Below are 20248 nucleotides of genomic sequence, written 5' to 3' on the forward strand. Positions count from 1 at the left end.
CCTCCTCTCACTCCCTTACTCACGACATAACAAAGAACAGGGTTGTAGGGGAGTGGTCAGAGCCAAGGTTTGCCAAAAAAAAGAAAGAAATCTGATTACTCCTTCTCCTTCTACAGACTCAGATACCTAAATCTTTTTATAAAAGTAAAAGAGAACCCAATTCTCTTTTACCCAGAAAATTGCTTTTTATGTTTGCCCTGTCACTAATAGATTTTTCTGTTGAATTCTGATCCGTACCCTAGATTCCTAAAAAGCGTATCTGCAGTGTCAGGTCAATTTCCCTGAGTTTTTGGAAACAGTTTTCCTTTCACCAAAAGGCAAATAAATAGTCCGCGGAGGCTTGTCCTTCCATGAGCAACTTCCCAAGAGCAAACCTGTCACTTGTAAATACTCAAGAAGGTTGCAGAAAATTTAGGGACAGGGTTCCATAGCTTCTTATATACTGTTACATTTGAAATTAATGCCACATACAATGTGTGTATGTCCAAAAGTCATTTGACAACGTCGGGGCGTGGCAAAGGAGGTAAAGGCCTAGGAAAAGGGGGCACCAAGCGCCACCGGAAGGTCCTGCGCGACAACACCCAGGGCATCACCAAGCCCGCTATCCGGCGCCTGGCCCGCCGCGGCGGGCTTAGGCGCATTTCCGACCTTGTCTACGAGGAGACCCGCGGGGTGCTCAAGGTGTTCTTGGAGAACGTGATCCGGGACGCCGTCACCTACACGGAGCACGCCAAACGCAAGACCGTCACGGCCATGGACGTGGTCTACGCGCTCAAACGCCAGGGCCGTACCCTGTATGGCTTCGGCGGCTAAACATCTTGGAGCTCTGTAACAAAGGCCCTTTTCAGGGCCCCCTCAACTTTCAGCAAAAGGGTTGGAAAATTACTGCAAATAGGGTGCTTATCTGAATTCCTCCACGCTGTTGGCAAGGTAACTCCGGGTTTTGGAAACGCAGATGGCTAGGGGCGGCTGTGGGCCGAGGTTTCCCGAGACCGAGAAGCAGCCTTTGCGGATCGGTAACTTCTGACGGCGGTTGGGAGTAATCGCTTGTCGCCTGTTTAAGGCACTTTGATGAGGCACTTAACGCTAACTTTCCTCCGGCCTATCGAGTATTCTGGGAGAGCGAGGGGTCTGAGGAAAAGAATGCAGTCCGCTAAGGTCCCGAGACTCGAAGAAAGGTTTGCGGTGATTGGTTAAAGTGGGGCGAGCTGTATCACAGCTTTACTTGACTTGGAGAACATGGATTTTCTTGTTCAATTCTTACTGTGGGACATGGAGCATTCTTAAGAGTTTCGGTAATGTATTTACCTCCTAGAAACGTAGTTACCTCCTGGTGCTGTTTTTAAGTACTGATGACATGTCACACAAAAGATGCTAGTCAACACAGCGTTTGTTCAACAAATAGTTAAGTCCTTATGTCAATTTTCAGTAGCATAGCCCTCCGGTTCCCTATCCCAGAATTATCTAGTATTCTGGATTTGGTGTTCGTTGTGCCCATGCTTCTTAGATTTGAACTATCACTTTACACGTTTTAGAATTTTTTTTGAAAAATGTATTTTAAATATTCTAATGTTTCTACATCTGCTTGTGAAACATACCCGTGTTAAAATGTGTAGTTCTATTTTCGCCACTGATTCAGTTTTCTGTGCCTACGTAATTTCTGTTGATGGAGATTTAAATTGTCTTATTTTTACCCCCATAACACTGCATTGCAATGTGCTTTGTTTTACACAGCTGAATGCTCTCTTGTTAAACACTAGGAGTGGAATTGCTGGGTAAGGGTATGAGCACAGACAACATGAATTGCTTTCCAGGGTAGTGTTTTTCGTGTACATGCCCATATTCCATCAGTAGTGCTTGAGAGTTCTTGTTACCCTAGATCTTTATTATTAGCATTTGCTAATATCAGACTAAAATTTTTGCCCGTGAAAATTTGTTAAATGGTATCTCATTATTCAATGTACATTTCTCTATAATAAAATTGTTGTTTTTTTTTTTAATGGGATTCTTGTCTACTTGAGAATTTTGCCCTTTATTTTCTACAGCTTTTATGATTTCTAAGTATTTTTGAATATATGTTTTGACTTTTAACCCTTTGTCAGCATGTGGCAAATATATTCAGTTACCTTATGGGTTCATTTGTTTGTTTTAAAATGTTAGTGATACCTTTGGATGTACACAAATTAACTTCAATAATGGATTTATACTTTTTAGAATTTTTTAAATGCTACCTTTTCATATATGACTTATCTGCCTCCCTTCCACCAGGAGCTGCAAGCCTCAGTCTGCAAAAAAAAAATTTTTGGCTGTTTTTTTCATGATTTGGCATGAATTGGACAGTAAGGATTTTCTGAAATAGTTTTAAGAATAGCAATAAGAAAGAGCTAAAGAAGACCTGATAAAAGGCTGATCTTCCTATTCTCATACTAAGCAATGATTAACTGAATGCTTAAATCTGCAAAGTATCGCAAGAGACATTAGAAAGTAATGAAAGAGCTATAAATGATATCTAAGATATATTGAAAATTCATTAAAATTTGTATAAGTGCTTTACATGGATTATCTCATGTATTCTTGTAAGATAGATCTAATTATCCTCATTTTTAAATGGCAAAATAGGCACTGATGACCAAATGAAATAATCAAGTCACAAATGTTAATCCAATGACCCAAACCTGCAACCTTTTTTTTATATGTTTTAATTTTTAATTTTCTTGGAGCATAGACTCAAGTTGCCCTGAATATACACTCCCTCAAGCCTGTAGTAGTCTTAATCAACCTCTCAGTATATAGACAAGCTATTATAAAAAGTAGGTAGTGGTGCTAGTCCTATAATGGAGAATTTGGGGAAATGTGTCAGGACAGATACTAGATGTGCCCTGTGACTCTCCCAACTGAAATGAACTAATCCAATCTCTCTCGGGTGAGGGACTTGTCTGAAAAAGTGGTTTTATTTTTATTTTGTGTCTACATAGTTGTGTTGTTGTTAAAGAAATCTGCAGAGGTGTATCGTGTCCTTTCCTATCTGTCATTTATTTTCCAAGTTCCCTGGATTGAACACTCCATTATGAAAAGCTGTAGTAACTGGTCATTCCAGAAGGGATCATAATCTTTTGCATAGCAACCCCACAGGTTTTGTCAAGTTTTGCTCACTGAGTGTAGTATGATACAGCCCTAGCCATGTGTCGCTATTGAGCACTTGAAATGTGGCATGTGACTGAGGGAGTGAATATTTAATTAAATTTTATTTTAAGTAGTTTACATTTTTAAATGGATACCGAATTCAGCTATTAGATAACATTCAATTATCCTTGCACCAGTTTAGGAACAGTAATCTGAATCTACTGATTCAACTGTAAATTAAAGAGGTCTAAATACAGATCAAAAATTTCCCATGAAAATGTAGAATTTTGATGTACTGTAAAACTGCAAAGTACACATCAGATTTTGAAGACGTAATGAAAAAAATGCAAGATGTTTATTTAATAAATTCTGTATTGACTGCTGAAATAATATTTTTGATATATTGGAGCAAACAACATATTAAAATTAATTTTATCTGTTTTTTACCTTTTCAAAAATGTAGTTACTAGAAAAATAAGTACATATATGACTTGCATTATATTTCTATTGGGTAGTGTCTTAAATTAACTAACTAGAAACTGTTTTTAAGCTTTCAGACCCAAATATACTAATAACGCAGAGACAAAAAAAAAATCTTAGTTTAAGAAAGAATGAGAAAGTGGCAAAAGAAATAAAATGAACAAATTTATTTTTTCTCTATTTATATTATTGAAGATAGAGATGTAGTCTTCTCCCAACTCTGCTCATATCTCAGATTAGGAAAGTATTGTGACATATTACAGTTCTCATGGACATAGAGTTGTGAAATTTGTTCCTTTGTATTAAGCACTCAGAGTAAAAATGACTAAGTTTTTCCATCTGCCATTTTTTTAGGCCCTTGACCTTTTTACCTCAACATCTAGACCCAAAGGCACTTAATAAGAGACCAGACATATGACTGCTGAGTCATTAACCACAGTTAAAATAATTAAACTCCCATGTTTCAATCCCAAAGCTACTCTCTGTTTTTCAAAAGATGGGCAAATCTGAAGTAGGAAATTATCCCATGTAAGTGTTCTTCGGGGGGCTATAACAATTGCCAGATTTAACTGCTATGGTTCAGAGTCACACAGTAATTGCTTTAAAGCATGGACTACTCTTTTAAAAGTAAATTATTTTGGGAGGCATTAATTTAGAACATTCAACTTTTGACTAATTTAAGAGGTTATTATATATAAAGAAGTTACAAGAGTTTTATTTTTGTTCCAAATTAAGTCAAATTAATAGACATGGATAAAGAGAAAATATGACAAAGATATATAATATAAAGGAGAAAAACATAATGGAATTTTGTTCTGCCTCTAGTAATTTGAGCAAATTACTTAAGCTCTGTATGATTTTGCTAATTGCAAAAGAAGATTGATCTGAACTTTGGGATTCCTTCCAGCTGTTAAATTAGATGCTATTCAGAAAAACAAAATGAGATCCATCTGAAGGGAGAAAAGAGGTTAGAGTGAAAGCATGAAAAAGTTATGGCCACTTCCATCAAATATTCTATTAAAACAATGCACTTTCAGAATTTTAGAACAAGAGCAAAAAGGTCTGAAAGTAAATTTTGTAAAATCAAGAAGATATGTCCATTTGCTAAACTGGAAACCTAAAATTAGGCCGGACTCTGTGGCTCAGCCTGTAATCCCTTTGGGAGGCCAAGGTGAGTGGATTGCCTGAGGCCGAGGGTTCGAGACCCGCCCGTGTAAGTTGCTGAGACCTCATCTCTACAATAAATTAAAAACTAGCCAGGCGTGGTAGCGGGCATCTGTAATTCCTGCTACTTGGAAGACTGAGGCGGAAGGATCACCGGAGCCCAGCAGGTCAAGGCTGCGGTGACCGGGAATGGCCACTGCACTCCAGTCTGGGCAACAGAGTGAGACTCCAACTGATAAAAGAAAAAACAAAAAACCTAAAATTAATTATGTTATGAATAACTCCACGTTAAATCTTAACCTTAGAAGAGAAACCCTTCAGATGAAACAAGACCTAAGGCCATGGAAGGCAAGTTACATCCTACAAACCATAAAATCTCATTAAGTGTTTTTTACTAATGGGATTTACTGGTTACTTTCCAACCTGACTCTGTATAACATCACAGTACAGATAGCAGACCCCCACGCCCCTTATATTAAGCACCACTTGAAGGGTGGCATGGTATGTTTTAGACAAACTACCAAAAGTTCCCTGTAGCTGGAACCTAGAACACTTATTGAAGAAAATGTATACTAATAATGAATTATGTAAGTATTATTTTTCTTAAGTATCTCCTTTTTTTCAGTGAATTCTAAATAGGCAGAGACACTATACTGTTACAATTTTCTCCTGTGAGTTACTTGATCAGCCCATGGGTTATATAGATCTTTACTATCTATAAAAATGAATTCAGGAGCAGGTATTTAGGTGAGTGAAGGGTGTCCTCCTTGGGAAACTACTAAAGGAAGCTCAAATTATACCATCCCCTCTTCACTTCTGACTTATTCCCTCTCCTATTGCCTATGCCCTTGCTTTCTCCTCTTTAAAAGACAAGCTTCCACCTCTTTGTACTTTACTTTTCATATTTGAAAATGTGTATCATAATAATAATACTGTTAACGAAAAAACCAAACTAATATATTTAAAGAGGTTTATTCTGAACCAAGTGCATGATCATGGTCCGGAAAACAGCCTCAAGAGGTTCAAAGAAAGTGTCCCCAAGGCATTAGGATTACAGTTTGTTTTTATAAATTTTAGGGAGTCAGAAACTGTAGGTAAAATTATAAATCAATACATGGAAGGTATAGAGCCGTTTGGCTAGAAAAGGTGGGGCATCTTGGCAGGGGTGGGGTGAGGGGGTGTGTGCTTCTGGTAGGTGGATTCAAAGATTTTCTGGCTAGCAGTTGGTTGAAAGAGTTGATTAAGTTTTGTCTAATGAGTTGAAGTCAGTAGAAAAGAATGCTTAATATAAGGAGCGTGGGGGTCTGCTATCTGTACTGTGATGTTATACAGTCAGGTTGGAAAGTAACCAGTAAATCCCATTAGTAAAAAACACAGTGAGATTTTATGGTTTGTAGGATGTAACTCGCCTTCCAAGGCCTTAGGTCTTGTTTCATCTGGCATCTTACTGTCAGCCTCTTTTGTTAGTATAATCTATTTTAACACTAATGCTGGCTATTTGTACCACAACTTTTCCAAAGGGAAGGATTATATATAATGAGGCGTGTCCAACCTCCATGTCATGGCAGTTTTTCAGGTTTCTCTGGGTTCCCTTGGCCAAGATGGAGAACCGTTTAGTCAGTTGGGTGGGGAGTTAGAATTTTATTTTCGGTTTACAGTGCCTAGACCTCATACATTTGTGTGAAGTTTAAACGAGTTAACACCACAGTCATGTATATAGATCAGTGCTCCATATATTGGTAAACACTCAGTAAGCATAATATTTGTTGATACATTTCTTAGAATATTAATGTAATCCATAAATCGCTGGTAGGGTAAGATTTAGATGAACAGTGAACATACACTCTGCATGTGTGAAATGTTTCAATTTGACCCTAATCTCCAAATACACTTCCAAGGGCACAGACTTCATTACATATGTTAACTCATTGTATCCCCAAAGACTAGAATAAGTGCATGACAAAATATATGTATCTACATACACACTTAAACATATATGCTGTTGAATTAGTGGAACAGAATAAATTACTTTCCTATGAAGCTGGCCTACAGTTCTAAACCACAAATTTGGCCAGGGCACAATCTACTTCAAAATAATAGACCCTTCCTTTCAATTTGTCCTTCCAAAAAAACTACACACTTATTATCGACATGAATAGCCATCCCAGAGAGTCCATTCACACAACAAAACCCACCCATCCTACTCCGCGCAAACCCTGGGCCCGGGGCAGTTCCCTTACCCCCTACTCAAATGTCTGCTTCAGAGACCTACCTAGCCCTGTTCTGTCGTTTCCTCTCTGAACTCCAAATTTTTTCCTCTCAAAGTTCCATAAACTTTGTCGAATAAAGAAACTACTGGTTGAATCAGTGAACGTTGAACATGTCTTTAAAAGTAGCAAACTGATCACGAAAAGATGCTATGCTTCTCGTTTTTGCCTTGCACTTTATTCTTCCTGGTGATCTGGCATCTTCCCAACCAACCACATACTGAGAGGAGGGAAGAAAAAAAAAAGCGGGGTGAAATGCCAGGTTCGACTAATAACCTATCAGCTTCCCAATTATTTTTAACAGGTACAGTTAATTGGAGGACGTAAACGCAACTATGAATCCAATGGTACAGGAAAAGAGTACGCGACACAGCAGGCGGATTTTAAACAAGAAGCCATAGCACGCCAAACAGATTATATTTTCGCGCCCAAAGTCAGGGAACGTTTTCTGTGAACACAAGGAGTTTCCTGCACGTTTTCTTTTTTTTTTAGGCGCCATTGTTTCTTAAAGACACACTGGATATTAGTACAGCATGGCTTAAATTCTCTTTAGCCAAACTGAGTTACGAGCAACGTATGCGTTATCCAGCGTGAGGTGATTGTTTTAAGATCGCCCAAATTTAAGCCCAGGTTTAGAAATGTGTTTGCTGCTCTAATAAAGAGAACGTTAAGTGGCTCTTAAAAGAGCCTTTGGGATTCGGTTTAAAGACGCTTATTCGGCAAGTGGCAAGTTTACTTGGCACTGGTGTACTTGGTGACGGCCTTGGTGCCCTCGGACACAGCGTGCTTGGCCAGCTCCCCGGGCAGCAGCAGGCGCACGGCCGTCTGGATCTCCCTGGAGGTGATGGTCGAGCGCTTGTTGTAATGCGCCAGGCGCGACGCCTCGCCCGCGATGCGTTCGAAGATGTCGTTGACGAAGGAATTCATGATGCCCATGGCCTTGGATGAGATGCCGGTGTCGGGGTGCACTTGTTTCAGCACCTTGTACACATAGACGGAGTAGCTCTCCTTGCGGCTGCGCTTGCGTTTCTTGCCGTCCTTCTTCTGCGCCTTAGTAACCGCCTTCTTAGAACCCTTCTTTGGGGCAGGGGCTGATTTTGCCGGCTCAGGCATGGCGAGAACAAACTGACGAATCTCGAAGAGAGAACCAACATTAACAAAGTACGATGTGCGGCTTATATATAGAACCTCTCATGCAAATAAGGTAAAGAATTACAGTCTTGTGTCTGATTGGTAGCTATTCGGGTTAACGTCAGAGAAAAGTTTTGACCAATCAGAATGTGCAAAATCAGAAATCGCATTTTCATTGGCTAAAGTAAAGTTACAATTCTAACCAATGATACGTCTTCTTTTTCGCGCCCAATAATGGTTATAAAAAGTGCCGCCCCAGTGCTTTCATTAGCTACCTGCAGCGAGTTTAGTTTGGTCGTTATGTCCGGACGCGGAAAGCAGGGTGGTAAGGCTCGCGCTAAAGCCAAGACCCGTTCTTCGCGGGCCGGTTTGCAGTTTCCTGTGGGTCGTGTACACCGTCTGCTCCGTAAAGGTAACTATGCTGAGCGGGTTGGGGCCGGCGCGCCAGTGTACCTGGCGGCGGTGCTGGAGTATCTGACCGCCGAAATCTTGGAGTTGGCTGGCAACGCGGCCCGAGACAACAAGAAAACGCGTATTATCCCGCGTCACCTGCAGCTGGCCATCCGCAACGACGAGGAACTCAACAAGTTACTAGGCAAAGTTACCATCGCGCAGGGCGGCGTTCTGCCTAATATCCAGGCGGTGCTGTTGCCCAAGAAGACCGAAAGTCACCACAAGACCAAATAGGGAATTTGTGAACGCTGGAAAACAAAGGCTCTTTTAAGAGCCACCCACATTGTTCTGGAAAAAGCTGAACACTAGGGTTCAATTTTTGTGCTGACCACGTTTCGGGGTTAGGGGGCTAAAAGCAACTCTTCACGGTACTTCTGAGTGAAATGTTGGCTGTAACCTACTGGAAAGCAAAGTAAACTGGCGAGCATAGTCTGCCAAGAACAGGAAGGCCGTATGCGGTGGGAGGAACAGGTGCGATTAGACCTGCAAGTCCCTGACACCTATTCACTACCCTCCTTATTTAACTCCAGTTTAACTACTTTACCCGCGGTGTTGCCAAGCATAAGTGTGGGACATGTCAATTGTCCTCATGTAAGTTTCCCAGTTTTGAGCACTTCTATACTAGTAAGTCCTGGAAGAGAACGGTCTGGTTTCTTGAAAAAGTTTTCAGTTGGTGAAATGGTTAAAATTCTCTCAGTAACCATTTCCGTTCAGGATTGGGTTCCAGGGGCAGTTAAGACAAGTTTTACTTATTAAAACTATGCAGAACTCTACGAAGTTCATATTAGTAATCCTTGGTTCCGTTTCTTCGGAAGATGTTTATTAAGGATCAACATGTGAAGTGAGGGATTCTCTTAATAATGCAATCTTAAAGCAATCTTAATACCTTGGGAGACAACAGTGAGTGCAACCCAGAGGAACCTTCTTGGAAATTAATCAGGTGAGGGAGACATAATATAAAAATGCATATATGTAATATGTCAGGTAATATTCTATGAAGGAAATACAAATGAAATAAGTTATACAACATAACAAGGGCTACTATTTTAGATAGGAGGTAAGAGATGATCTCTGAAAGTGTTACTTAATCAGAGACCTATATAAATGGGGGAGTGGGGAGAATGAAATAGGCAATTATCAGGGAAAAGGAGAGATGAAAGTGTAAACATCTTAAGACAGAAAAAAGTATCTTTTACAAAAAAGGAAATAGCCAGAAGGCCTTGAAGCTATGAAGTAGAAGCAAATAATATCAAATGGGGGAGGGGAGGGAGAAAACCCCTAATATAGGAATTTGTAGGGTATTTAAGTTAATATGGACATTAATCAACAGAAATAGCAATTCTGATCTGAGATAATAAAATAGAACATTAGCTAGACAGAAAAAGCTATGGATAGGAATTGGTTTTTGAATGTAGAAAAATATAAGCTGTGAAATACAAGACACTTTTTAAAAAAGCTTTATGTGGTTCACAAACTGCAAGATTTAAGAAGACATAGGTTATAATTCAGTAAACCCAGATTTATTTGCTACTCCCAGTCTTTGCCTGAAGAAGCCCTGTTGAATAAAAAGTTTAAATAAAGGCCAAGCACGGTGGCTTATACCTGTAATCTCAGCACCTTGCAAGGTGGAGGCGAGAGGATTGCCTGAGTCCAGGGATTCGAGACTAGCCTGGGCAACTTGGCAAGACCTGAGCTCTACAATAAAATTTTTTTTTTTAATTAGCTGGGCATGGTGGCACACACCAAGTAGTTCCAACTACTTGGAAGGCTGAAACAGAAGGATTGTCTGAGCCCAGCAGGTCCAGACTGTGGTGTTTGTGAGCATGTCACTGCACTCCAGCCTGGGGAACAGAGTGAGACTCTGACTCAAAAAAAAAAAAAGTTAATAAAATGCAGGAGACCCAGGAAGATAAATTATCATATGGTGACACATGTTGGGTTCTTGGTAAGCAGATGGTGAGATAGAGTTTGGAGTGTAACATGTGTAGTGAGGTGGAAAAACTAGGATTGGATAGAGGAAAATATCAAACTGTAATACAGGCCAGACAAATACTCAACCAACCCCATAGAGAGCTCTGGAACCAGTTATCTGTCAGAGATGTGCCATATTGGGCCAAAAGGACTCTGGACCACCATTTTTGTCCCCACCCCCATTTGATATTATATTATTTGATATTACTTCAGAGCTTCAAGTTCTTCTGACTATTTCCACAAAAAAGATACTTTTTTTGTCTTAAGGTGTTTGCACTTTCACCTCCCCTTTTACCTGATTGTTGCTGATCTCATTTCCTCCCCCAATTTATATAGGTCTCTGATTAAGCAACACTTTCAAAGAGGTCATCTCTTACCTCCTCTGAGTGGGATGAAGCCCTGCAGCTGAAGTAAACATTAACATTAAGTAAAGTAAACATTAGGCAGCTGGTACCTATCTGTTAACTGTGCTTTCTGCAACTGGGCAAGTCCTTGTTTCAAGGAGGATCTGGGAAGTGTATTTCCATGTCTATGCCATATATTAATGTGAATATAAATATCAATGTTGAATAATGTCTATGATGGTATCTATGAAACTAACTTTAGCATACATAACTGGTATTGCTTCCTTACTTTTATCAGAGAATTTAAAGAGGATATGTTTTCTTTTCAAAACGTACAGACTTTCTAAAAATATTTATTAATTTGATATACTCCTGTTAGAGGGTTTTTTTTTTTGTTGTTTTTGAGTCAGTCTCACTCTGTCACCCAGGCTGGAGTACAGTGGCGCAATCTCAGCTACTGCAGCCTCAACCTACTGGGCTCAGGCGATTCTTCTGCCTCAGCCTTCCAAGTAGCTGGAACTACAGGAAGACCACCACACCCAGCTAATTTTTTTTTTTAAGGTCTTGTCAAGTTGTCCAGACTGGTCTCAAAGTCCTGGGTTTAGTCAGTCCTCTCTCCTCTGCCTCCCAAAGTGCTGGGATTACAGGCATGAGCCACTGCGCCCTCTCCTGTTAGAGTTTTAAATACCTCAATCATTGCAAATAGCAGGTGTTATAAAACAATTATACAGGATATGGGAGACTCTTCACTGGTTTTCCCTCCTCCAAATCCTGCAAAGTTGTTCACTGTTCCAATAATGGAAAACAATTCAGCTTTGCCACATAGTGCAGAAGCTTTAAAACGAATATTTGAGGCTTAAAGGAAAGAAAAAAAAAAGAAGAGATATTCGGTGCTGACAACTCATGGGCTATGTATGTAGCATGAATGTGTTTATTTAATTAAGAAAAGAAAATGTGCCACTTATCCAATCGGATTCTCAATTTATAGGAGATACAGCTGTACACCAGAATGTTATCTACCTCAACACAGAACCCACACATAACTGCTTTCTTTTAACTATCTGGTCTCATATAATTTGGTCTAAGGTATGTAGGGACTTGGATGAGAATGTTACAAGGAGGTGAAAGATTCTAGCTTTAGAGGATCATGATTTGCACTAACAGATGTTAAATGAGAAAGAATAAAACCTGAAAATAGGATCACACTTAAAATATGTACTTCTTAAAAATATAGATTTAAAACACACAATTTCAGCTGGGCTCGGTGGCTCAGCCTGTAATCCCGTACCTTTGGGAGGCTGAGGTGAGTGGATTGCCTGAGCCCACGGGTTTGAGACCCTCCTGGGCAGCGAGATATCATCTCTACAATAAATCAAAATGAGCTGGGGGTGGTAGCACGCTCCTGTAGTTCCAGCTACTTGGAAGGCTGAGGCGGAAGGATCGCCGGAGCCCAGCAGGTCGAGGCTACAGTGGCTGGGAGCGGCCACTGCACTCCAGTCTGGGCGACAGAGTGAGACTCCAACTCAAAAAATAAATAAATAAATAAATAAATAAAATAAAACACACAATTTCAAAAATGCATACATACATTTGTACAGTTCCACCTTTTACCTCCCTCATCCTCATACCTATTACTAGATGGAGTCATTGTCATATATTGATTGTAAGGAGCAATTCTGACAAAGTCAAATAGTAAAGTGAAATCTAATATGTAAAGACTTATATTTGTTAGGGCACATTCCCAGCGAGGCCTCTAGAATGTTAGGTCAGGCATACTGGGGATGTGGTTGTCTGGTGTGCAATACAATGCCACATGAAAGATGCAAAGAATTGCATAGAAGTTAGATTCTAAAATATCGTTTATTTAGAAGGCAAATTGGAGAGAGAGAAAGAGGGAATTCACCTCACCAAGGGAGGGGAGGGGGCCAAAGCTTAAGAAAACATGGCCTGACCATAGCTCAAAGAGCACATGGCCACACCATAGTTCAGCAAGGCAGTGGTGGCAATGGCCTGGCAATGGCCTGGCAATGGCTGCTGGTTGCTCGTGGTTGAGTCTTTTTTATCCTTCCCTTTGATGGGGAAAGGTCATTAAGGTGATTGGACGGTGATCTGCTCCACGTCATCACAAAGGGGCATGTAAGTGCAGGTACTGATGTCAGGTGATGGACACCAGGCAGATGGGTGGGTTAGTCACAAGATTGATGCCATGGTGGTGGGGTCTGTCCGTGTCATGAAGGTCATGAAGTTCTGGTTAGGTTAACTTGAGTTTTATAGGTGGAGGCAAATATTTAAAATAGAAAAGCGATTTAGTACAAAACAAGCTGGGATAGGAGTTGTCCGGGCAGGTCTCAAACTTGCGAGCTCAGGCAATCCACTTGCCTCAGCCTCCCAAAGTGCTGGGATTACAGGCTGAACTGTGGCAAATGCTCAAATATATTTCTTGTATGATTGAGTGAATGAACACAGAAACACATGAGTAACTGCTCCGGGGTCAGCAGTTGGCCTCATGGCAATCACCTGGCATGACAGATTGTCTCCCACTAACCCTGTGGCAGAAAAGTGGGCTGGCTGTTGGGAGCCATCCTTGGAGGTCCACATGATTGACAGGGTCCCGGTGGGCCGAAGACCCCGGGCCGCAGGGCGAGCCCGGGAAGCTGAGGCCCTTCTGTCTTCCACCTTTGCTGTTTGATACAGCTGAAGAAATTCTGTGCAGTCGTGGAAGAAGAAAATGGCATGTTTATGTGAAGTACTCACACCTAACCTGAGAATGTCATGGTTCATTTTCCCATTTTCCCACTATGCCGCTTGGCCTTTTCTAACATATGCAAGGGTTAAACTCTGAAGCACATCAAGAATGCTTTCTTTCACTTGGTTATAAGTTACTAGAAATTGCTTGAGTAAAAAATGATATAAGTATATTCACTCATTTGATTTAGAATTATGCAGCTTAGTGGTCAGACATAAGGTTTTTTAGAAGCACAAGTTTATGGTAAGTTCATTAAGAGCTCATTATAAGTTCTAACACTTACCTAGGAGTTGCGTAGGTGATTTATAACACTGTCTTCACAGACTTAGGATAAAAGATTAATCGTTAAGGTTTTTACTTAATTCTATGGTTAAATTTTAAGTAAATGTTTATAGAGTGGATTTTCACTGAATTCATAATATACTAATTAGATACTTTTATGATAATTAACTAAATACAGAAAGCAACCTTGAGGGCCTAGGAAATGTCATTAAAAGCTTCTTTTGAGTTTCCTTTAGAAATAAACACTGCAGGATAAGAGAAAAGTAATGAAGACACCTGGACAAGAAAGGCGATTACAGCTGGTAGCAGTTAAAGGTATTTCCTTTTGAAAGTCAAGCTGCAGGCTTTAAAGACCCATCAGTCCGGTTTTGTTTTAAAAAGCCAAGCAGCCAAGGACTGGCGGCTTTCATGGAAATGCAAAAGAGTAGCCAATTCACAGACTTATCCAAAACCCCTCTTTTGAAGTTGACAGTTTACAACCCTGCTTGCAGACCCTGCTGCCCTGCTCGCTTCCTGAAGACCATTTGTTCTTTGAGAAATCTGATTTTTCTGAACACCACCTTGTAAATTCCAAAGAGAATGTGTAATCGCTCAACACGACTCCCTCCCTTACCTAAACAAAAGTATAAGACCCTGCTTCTCCCATTCTGCGGGGCTCCACCTGGAAGCATTAGGCCCTTGAGCCCAGTGAGCTGGCCAGCATAATAAAAGTTGCCACTTCCTATAATAGTCTCGGTGTCACGATCTCTCTGTCTTCCCGCTACAGAACCACTGAGCCCAGACCATAATACCATTTTAAACCTAAAATGTTAGTCATCACCTTCATAAAAGGTACAGGGGTAAAAAGTGAGAAATAATTAGTTAACATAATATAAAGCTGCTATAAACCCTGCTTCCATAGCTAATCACAAGGCTTACATTAGTAATCATAATTTCTTTCTTCTAAAATTCATTTCTTGTTACCCTGACCTTGGTTGGATTCTTTACATGGGGGTATAAAATATGCCTTTATTACTTTGGGATCTATATCCTTGTGGTCTTTGCCACAATTATTCATTTACCAGGATTTATGGCTAATGAACACTTAGAGGTGTCCCTGGGTAAGAAGTAGCTTCTTTATCTCCTTTGGACAGCAGATACTTAATTACCTTCTGAAAATTGGGGCCAATCACTTCAGCAAGAAGTGGGACATTTTTCTCTGCCTATTGGTTCAGTGACAAAAAGACTAAAATGTCAAAAGCAATTCTTAGGTTTCAGTTGATTTTAAATGCTCCCTAGTGAAATTTTTTATCCTTTAGGCACAAAGACTCCCAATTGTTCAGTGCACAAAGTCACAGGAATAGGATACAAAATTCTCCAAATGGATTACTGGGTAATGAGAAGAGCCACTCATACCTCTACCCCTTACTCCCAGATATGTACATTCTGGATACTGGAGAGATGGCTCTATATATTGGTCACTGTTTTAATATTTCTTAATACTACCACATTGACAATTAAGTATCAACATATGAATGTGGGGAACATATTCAGACTATAGCAGCTTCCAAGAGGAGGAAGGATAAGATATGTCAAATGGTGTGGAGAAGTCACATAAGATAAGGCATCATCACAGCTCACCACACCCTCAAGGTGGGCTCAGGTGGTCCCTCAGCATCAACCTCCTTAGTAGCTGGGACGATAGGCGCACCACTATCCCCAGCTAATTTTTAAATGTGTGTTTGTTGTTGTTATTGTTGAGACAAGGTCTCACTATGTTGCCAAGGCTGATTTCAAACTCCTGGCCTCAAGCAGTCCTCCAGCCTCAGCCTTCCAAAGAGTTGGAATTACAGGTGTGAGCTACCACGCCTGGCCTGAAGGTATTAGTTTCAAGGGCAGCATGAAAGCAGGAGAACATTTCCTTCAGATAAAAGAAAGAAAAGCAGCTTTGAATGCTGATTTTAAAAAGATCCTATATAAACCTAATAGATTTTAAAAAATAATATAGGAGAAAGAGGAAAATATTGCAGAACTATGCCCTTGAGTAGGAGAAAGGCTTTTTCATTTATTTCTTATATAAAATTTAGAAATTCAGAAGTAGAAAAGTGCATAGCATTGGTAAATGCAGAGCTGGTAGGCTAGACTGTACTAGCAAGCCCCTTATCCTTCCTAGATTTGTGGCAGGATGCAGCAAATGCTCAAATATATTTCTTGTATAATTGAGTGAATAAACACAGAAACATGTAGCTGGTTCAGGATCAGCAGTTGGCCTCATGGCAATCACTAGCCCAGGGCAGGAAAGGAGTTGATAGCAGTTAAAGGTATTTCCTTTTGAAAGGCAAGTTGCAACTTTAAAGACCCGCCAGGGTGCCAGGCAGGTTTTGTTTGGGAAAGGCCAAATGGCCCAAAGACTAGCCATTTAATGGATATGCAAAAAGAGTGGCTAATTCACAGACTTATCCAAAAACCCCCCTTCTGAAGTTGATGGTTTACAAGCCTGCAGTTCCTGGAAATCATTTGTTCTTTGAGAAATCTGATTTTGCTGAGTACAACCTTGTAAGATTCCAAAGGAAGTATGTAATCACTCAACACGACCCCCCCTCCCTTACCTAAACGAGGGTATCAGACCCCACGTCTCCTGTTCTGGGGTGCTCGAGCTCGATTTGAATACATGAAATTCTCGGCCCGCTGTGCTAGCCAGCGTAATAAAGTGGCACTTCCTATAATAGTCTCAGTGTCACGATCTCTCTATTTTCCTGCTACATTTCTGGTGCGTTGGCCGGGAAATGGAGATTGGAGATGGTGTGTTCCACCTCCTTTGTCAATGGGGTACGACCTCCAGGGCAATGGGAAGGGCAATCTCGCCTGGCACGCAACGGATGTTTTGATCCGTAGGAGGGAGGCCCCTCCTGGCACACCGAAGCTCGGACCACGAAAGCACAATAGGAACCCAAGAGGCGAGGAACTGGCACAAGGACAACTACCTGACGGAAAGAACAGAAGGTCCACCCGATGGAAAGGGTAGGAATAAAGGCCTTTGCATGGACCTGCCAATGGATGGCAGAAGGGGAGCTTGATCACCTCCCGGAGCCTGCTAGTAATCTTCCAGCCTGAAGGAAAGGGCTGAAAGGCAGTGGAAGGAAACACTGTCTGAAGATGAACCCGTAGACTCCAAGGATTAGGATGGAAGGTTGAAGAATGTGCTGTGTGATTGTGTGTGAATGAGACGGACGGCGGAAGGGCTCCGCGTAGTTAGTCTGCCTTGGGGGTGTACCAACCTACCAATTGCTAAGAGGTGTCTGAGATATCTTTGTGTGGAGTATGACTGGAGGGGGACAAAGCGGATGTTTCCCATACCCCTCATTCTCTTATTTGTGTGTGTCTGTCACTTTAAATCTGCTAAAAAGCTGGTTGAGTTATTATGCTTTGTTTGATGGGACATGTGGTCTTTTAAAAAGGTGATTGGCACATATTTCTTGATGTCATTTTATGTCTCCCTTTATTTGTGTGATGTTTTCTCCCAACCTGTTGGCGATGTTAAAATTTCTGCCTTTTGTTGTTAAGGTTGTGGAAAAATTGCCTGTTGCGTATGTTACCGGTTATTTTAAATTCTTTCCGGGAACCACGTCCCCTCCCTTCCTTAGCCTGTGTTCTCCTTCATAAATTCTGAAGGAGCTCATTCTAATCCACCTGTAAAGAAACAGAGAAATGTCTCTTATATGCTACTTAGCCTTTTGCTAACTCAGTGTAAGTTAATGCTAGCCTTGGAGCTAATCTTTCTCTGGCAACTAAAGGCAACTTGGAGCTAATCTTTCTCTGGCAACTAAGGGAATGAATAGGCTGTTCTCGTTTTCAAATGCTAAAAGCCAGGTTAGTTGAAAGTAAGTCTGTTTCTAAAGGTTTAGGCCTTGCCTAAGATCCTAATCAACTGCTTGTCCCTGTAAAACTGTTGGGAAGTTAACTTTTAGAGTCTTGTAATGTATGCTGAGTCCCTACTTTATATTGTAATGCTAAGTAACACTAATGCTTGCGTTTTGGGGCTGTGCTCATTTAATGGTCCACGTCTTATGACTAAGGCCGCTGTTAGCAATTCATGAGGATTTTTGACAATTTTGCCTGTTCATAATTAGGAATATGTAGGAACAGATCATTTTACATCTTTGTGGTCTGTTCACTCTAAAAGGTTTTGAACCAGGCGTTTTTGTAGACATCATTGGAAAGTCGTGAAGCAAAAGAAAAAAAAAGGGGCTTCAAAAAAAAAGCTGAGAACACTCAGTCTGGGAGAAGCATCAGGGTTCCAGGAATTCCTGGCATTGCTCTTTATGACTTTATTTAGTTATTCATTTGTTTTAGAATTCTCCTTTGAGGAATAAATTGCAAGTGTTCAAAGCAAATTCTGGGTTTTCAAGAAACGTGACCAAAAGAGTGTGTAGTGGTCTGTGTCCTCGGCCACTCCGACAGGACAGATTTTGAATGATTGGAGCAAATTAAATTACATGGTTTAATAATAATAATAAGTGCCTTAAAAAAATCAAATTTGAACTCACTACAAGTTAGCAGATAATAAAATTTGGAAAAGAACAAAACTATCTGACAATTAAATTCACTTTGTAGACCTAAGGAAAAATAAAATGGTCAAAAGTTCTGTATGCAGAGGCATTTAAAAAATTTATTTCACTACTTTGCAAACTAGATTATATCCTATAGAATATTAAATGCCAAACTCCAGAGGCTTAACTCAGGACGAGGAATACAAAACTCCCAATTATAGAAAGCCTCTGAAGTTCTTAGAAACTGAAACATTAAGAAAAAGAAAAAAAAGGAGAAGAACTCCAAAATGAGCACCAGCCAGAGGAAAGGTAAACAAATTGGCAGTTGCCACTAAAGGCAAAAGCTCCGGTCACCCAAAAGAGGCCTGATAAGGATGAAACTGCTAAGGGGATGGTATCAGCTGCTATGAATGTGGTCAATCTGGGCACCTAAAGCACAATTGTTCTTAATAGCCTAAGCCCCCAGAACTTCGTCCAATATCTGGACTAAAAAAGCCACTGAAAGAGATGGTGCGGCCTCTCCCGAAGGGGGGTGGAAACACCTAGCTCGGTGATAGTGGCTGTTGACTGAAGAGGGAGGGGCATGGCCCAGGGCAGCACTCTGTATGCCATCCACCCAGAGAATCCTTGGGTCTATATAAATGTGGCTGGGGTCCAAATTAATTTCTTAATTAATACTGAGGCTAAGTTTTTAGCCCTTGTGTTCATACTGAACTTCTTCCTCCTAAAACCTGCTCTCCAGTGGAATTAAAGGTGTTCCAAAAACTAAATGTTTCACCTAAGAGTTACTAAAAGGTAAATTCAAATTATAACTGTAAAAGTTTATCTATAAATAAATAAAAAGGAAAGCAAAAAGCAAAGGAAAAATGTAAAAAGGTTGTTGGTATACAAATAAGGTTTTAGCAGGAAAACAAAAAAGAAAGGAATATAAAAGATATATATATATATTTATCTAAAGGGAAATCTTATATGGTACATTTCTGTCCTATAATAAAGTAGATAGTTATGAAAATTTTTAAAAAGGGGGTAGAGAACAAAAATAAAATGTTATAAGCACACCAAAAATGGTATAAGGAAAGTTTAAGAAAAATATACACACAAAAGAAATTCTATAAACAATCTAAGCATAATAAAGTCTCTTCTGAATGCAAGTCTCCAAACATTTTTGGATTTCCCTTCAAATTTTATATAGAATTTACTTAAGTGCCTAGTTCAAATTATAGTCTAAAACAATCTGTCAGGCTACCATTATAGTCCAAAAATACAAAAACTGGTATTTGTAATAAAGCCACAGAAATTAAAGTTTATCATTTAAGTTATGCTAATAACTTCAGGCCTTATAGCTTTTGTACAAAAGGTAATCAGCCACTGCCTACAATTGTCAAAATGTAGGCCTGACTTTATTCCTTTTATTGAACTAAAATCCAGCAATTTCATGCCCACATAATGGTCATGCAAAAATTCCAGCCAGTGCCTGCAAATAATGCCACTGCTGAAACAAATCTGGACGCCTCAGGCTTCTAGAGCAGGGCTGGAGCTGCCGAATCTGCAGTGCACTCCCAGTCCTGGAGGGTCGACTTAATTCTGCTATAATGGATCCCAGGAACTACTTCGCCTGTTTTGACTGCGGTCAGGGTAAACAAAAGAACAGTAAATGGCCCCCTCTAGAGGGGCTTTAGAAGTTGTACATCTCACTCTTTTACTCATACCATATTACTTGGCTTAAAAGAATGGGCATGGGTAGTTAAACTAATTGGC

The 20248-nt window shown here is 40.3% G+C and overlaps 3 protein-coding genes across 3 annotated transcripts in view; 2 read left to right on the forward strand and 1 right to left on the reverse strand.

Annotated features, from left to right (window-relative positions):
* The window catches only part of LOC103275408, a 1339-nt gene extending 526 nt beyond the window's left edge, over positions 1-813 (forward strand). The window contains exon 2 of the mRNA XM_021706322.1: positions 416-813. Within this exon, the coding sequence (XP_021561997.1) occupies positions 416-813 (398 nt within the window). The remainder of the gene's footprint in view (positions 1-415) is intronic.
* Positions 814-7763: 6950 nt separating this feature from the next.
* LOC103275403 (histone H2B type 1-K) lies at positions 7764-8154 on the reverse strand. Its single transcript, XM_008072813.2, has one exon. The coding sequence runs from the start codon at positions 8145-8147 to the stop codon at positions 7767-7769; it is 381 nt and encodes a 126-aa protein (XP_008071004.1). The 5' UTR covers positions 8148-8154; the 3' UTR covers positions 7764-7766.
* A 311-nt stretch (positions 8155-8465) lies between these two features.
* LOC103275404 (histone H2A type 1-J) lies at positions 8466-8852 on the forward strand. Its single transcript, XM_008072814.1, has one exon. It carries the CDS (start codon positions 8466-8468, stop codon positions 8850-8852), a length of 387 nt encoding a protein of 128 aa, XP_008071005.1.
* Positions 8853-20248: the final 11396 nt, after the last annotated feature.

This window comes from Carlito syrichta, unplaced genomic scaffold, assembly GCF_000164805.1.
Source record: "Carlito syrichta isolate Samal-C Ts95f unplaced genomic scaffold, Tarsius_syrichta-2.0.1 Scaffold315432, whole genome shotgun sequence".
Classification (NCBI taxonomy): Eukaryota; Metazoa; Chordata; class Mammalia; order Primates; family Tarsiidae; genus Carlito; species Carlito syrichta.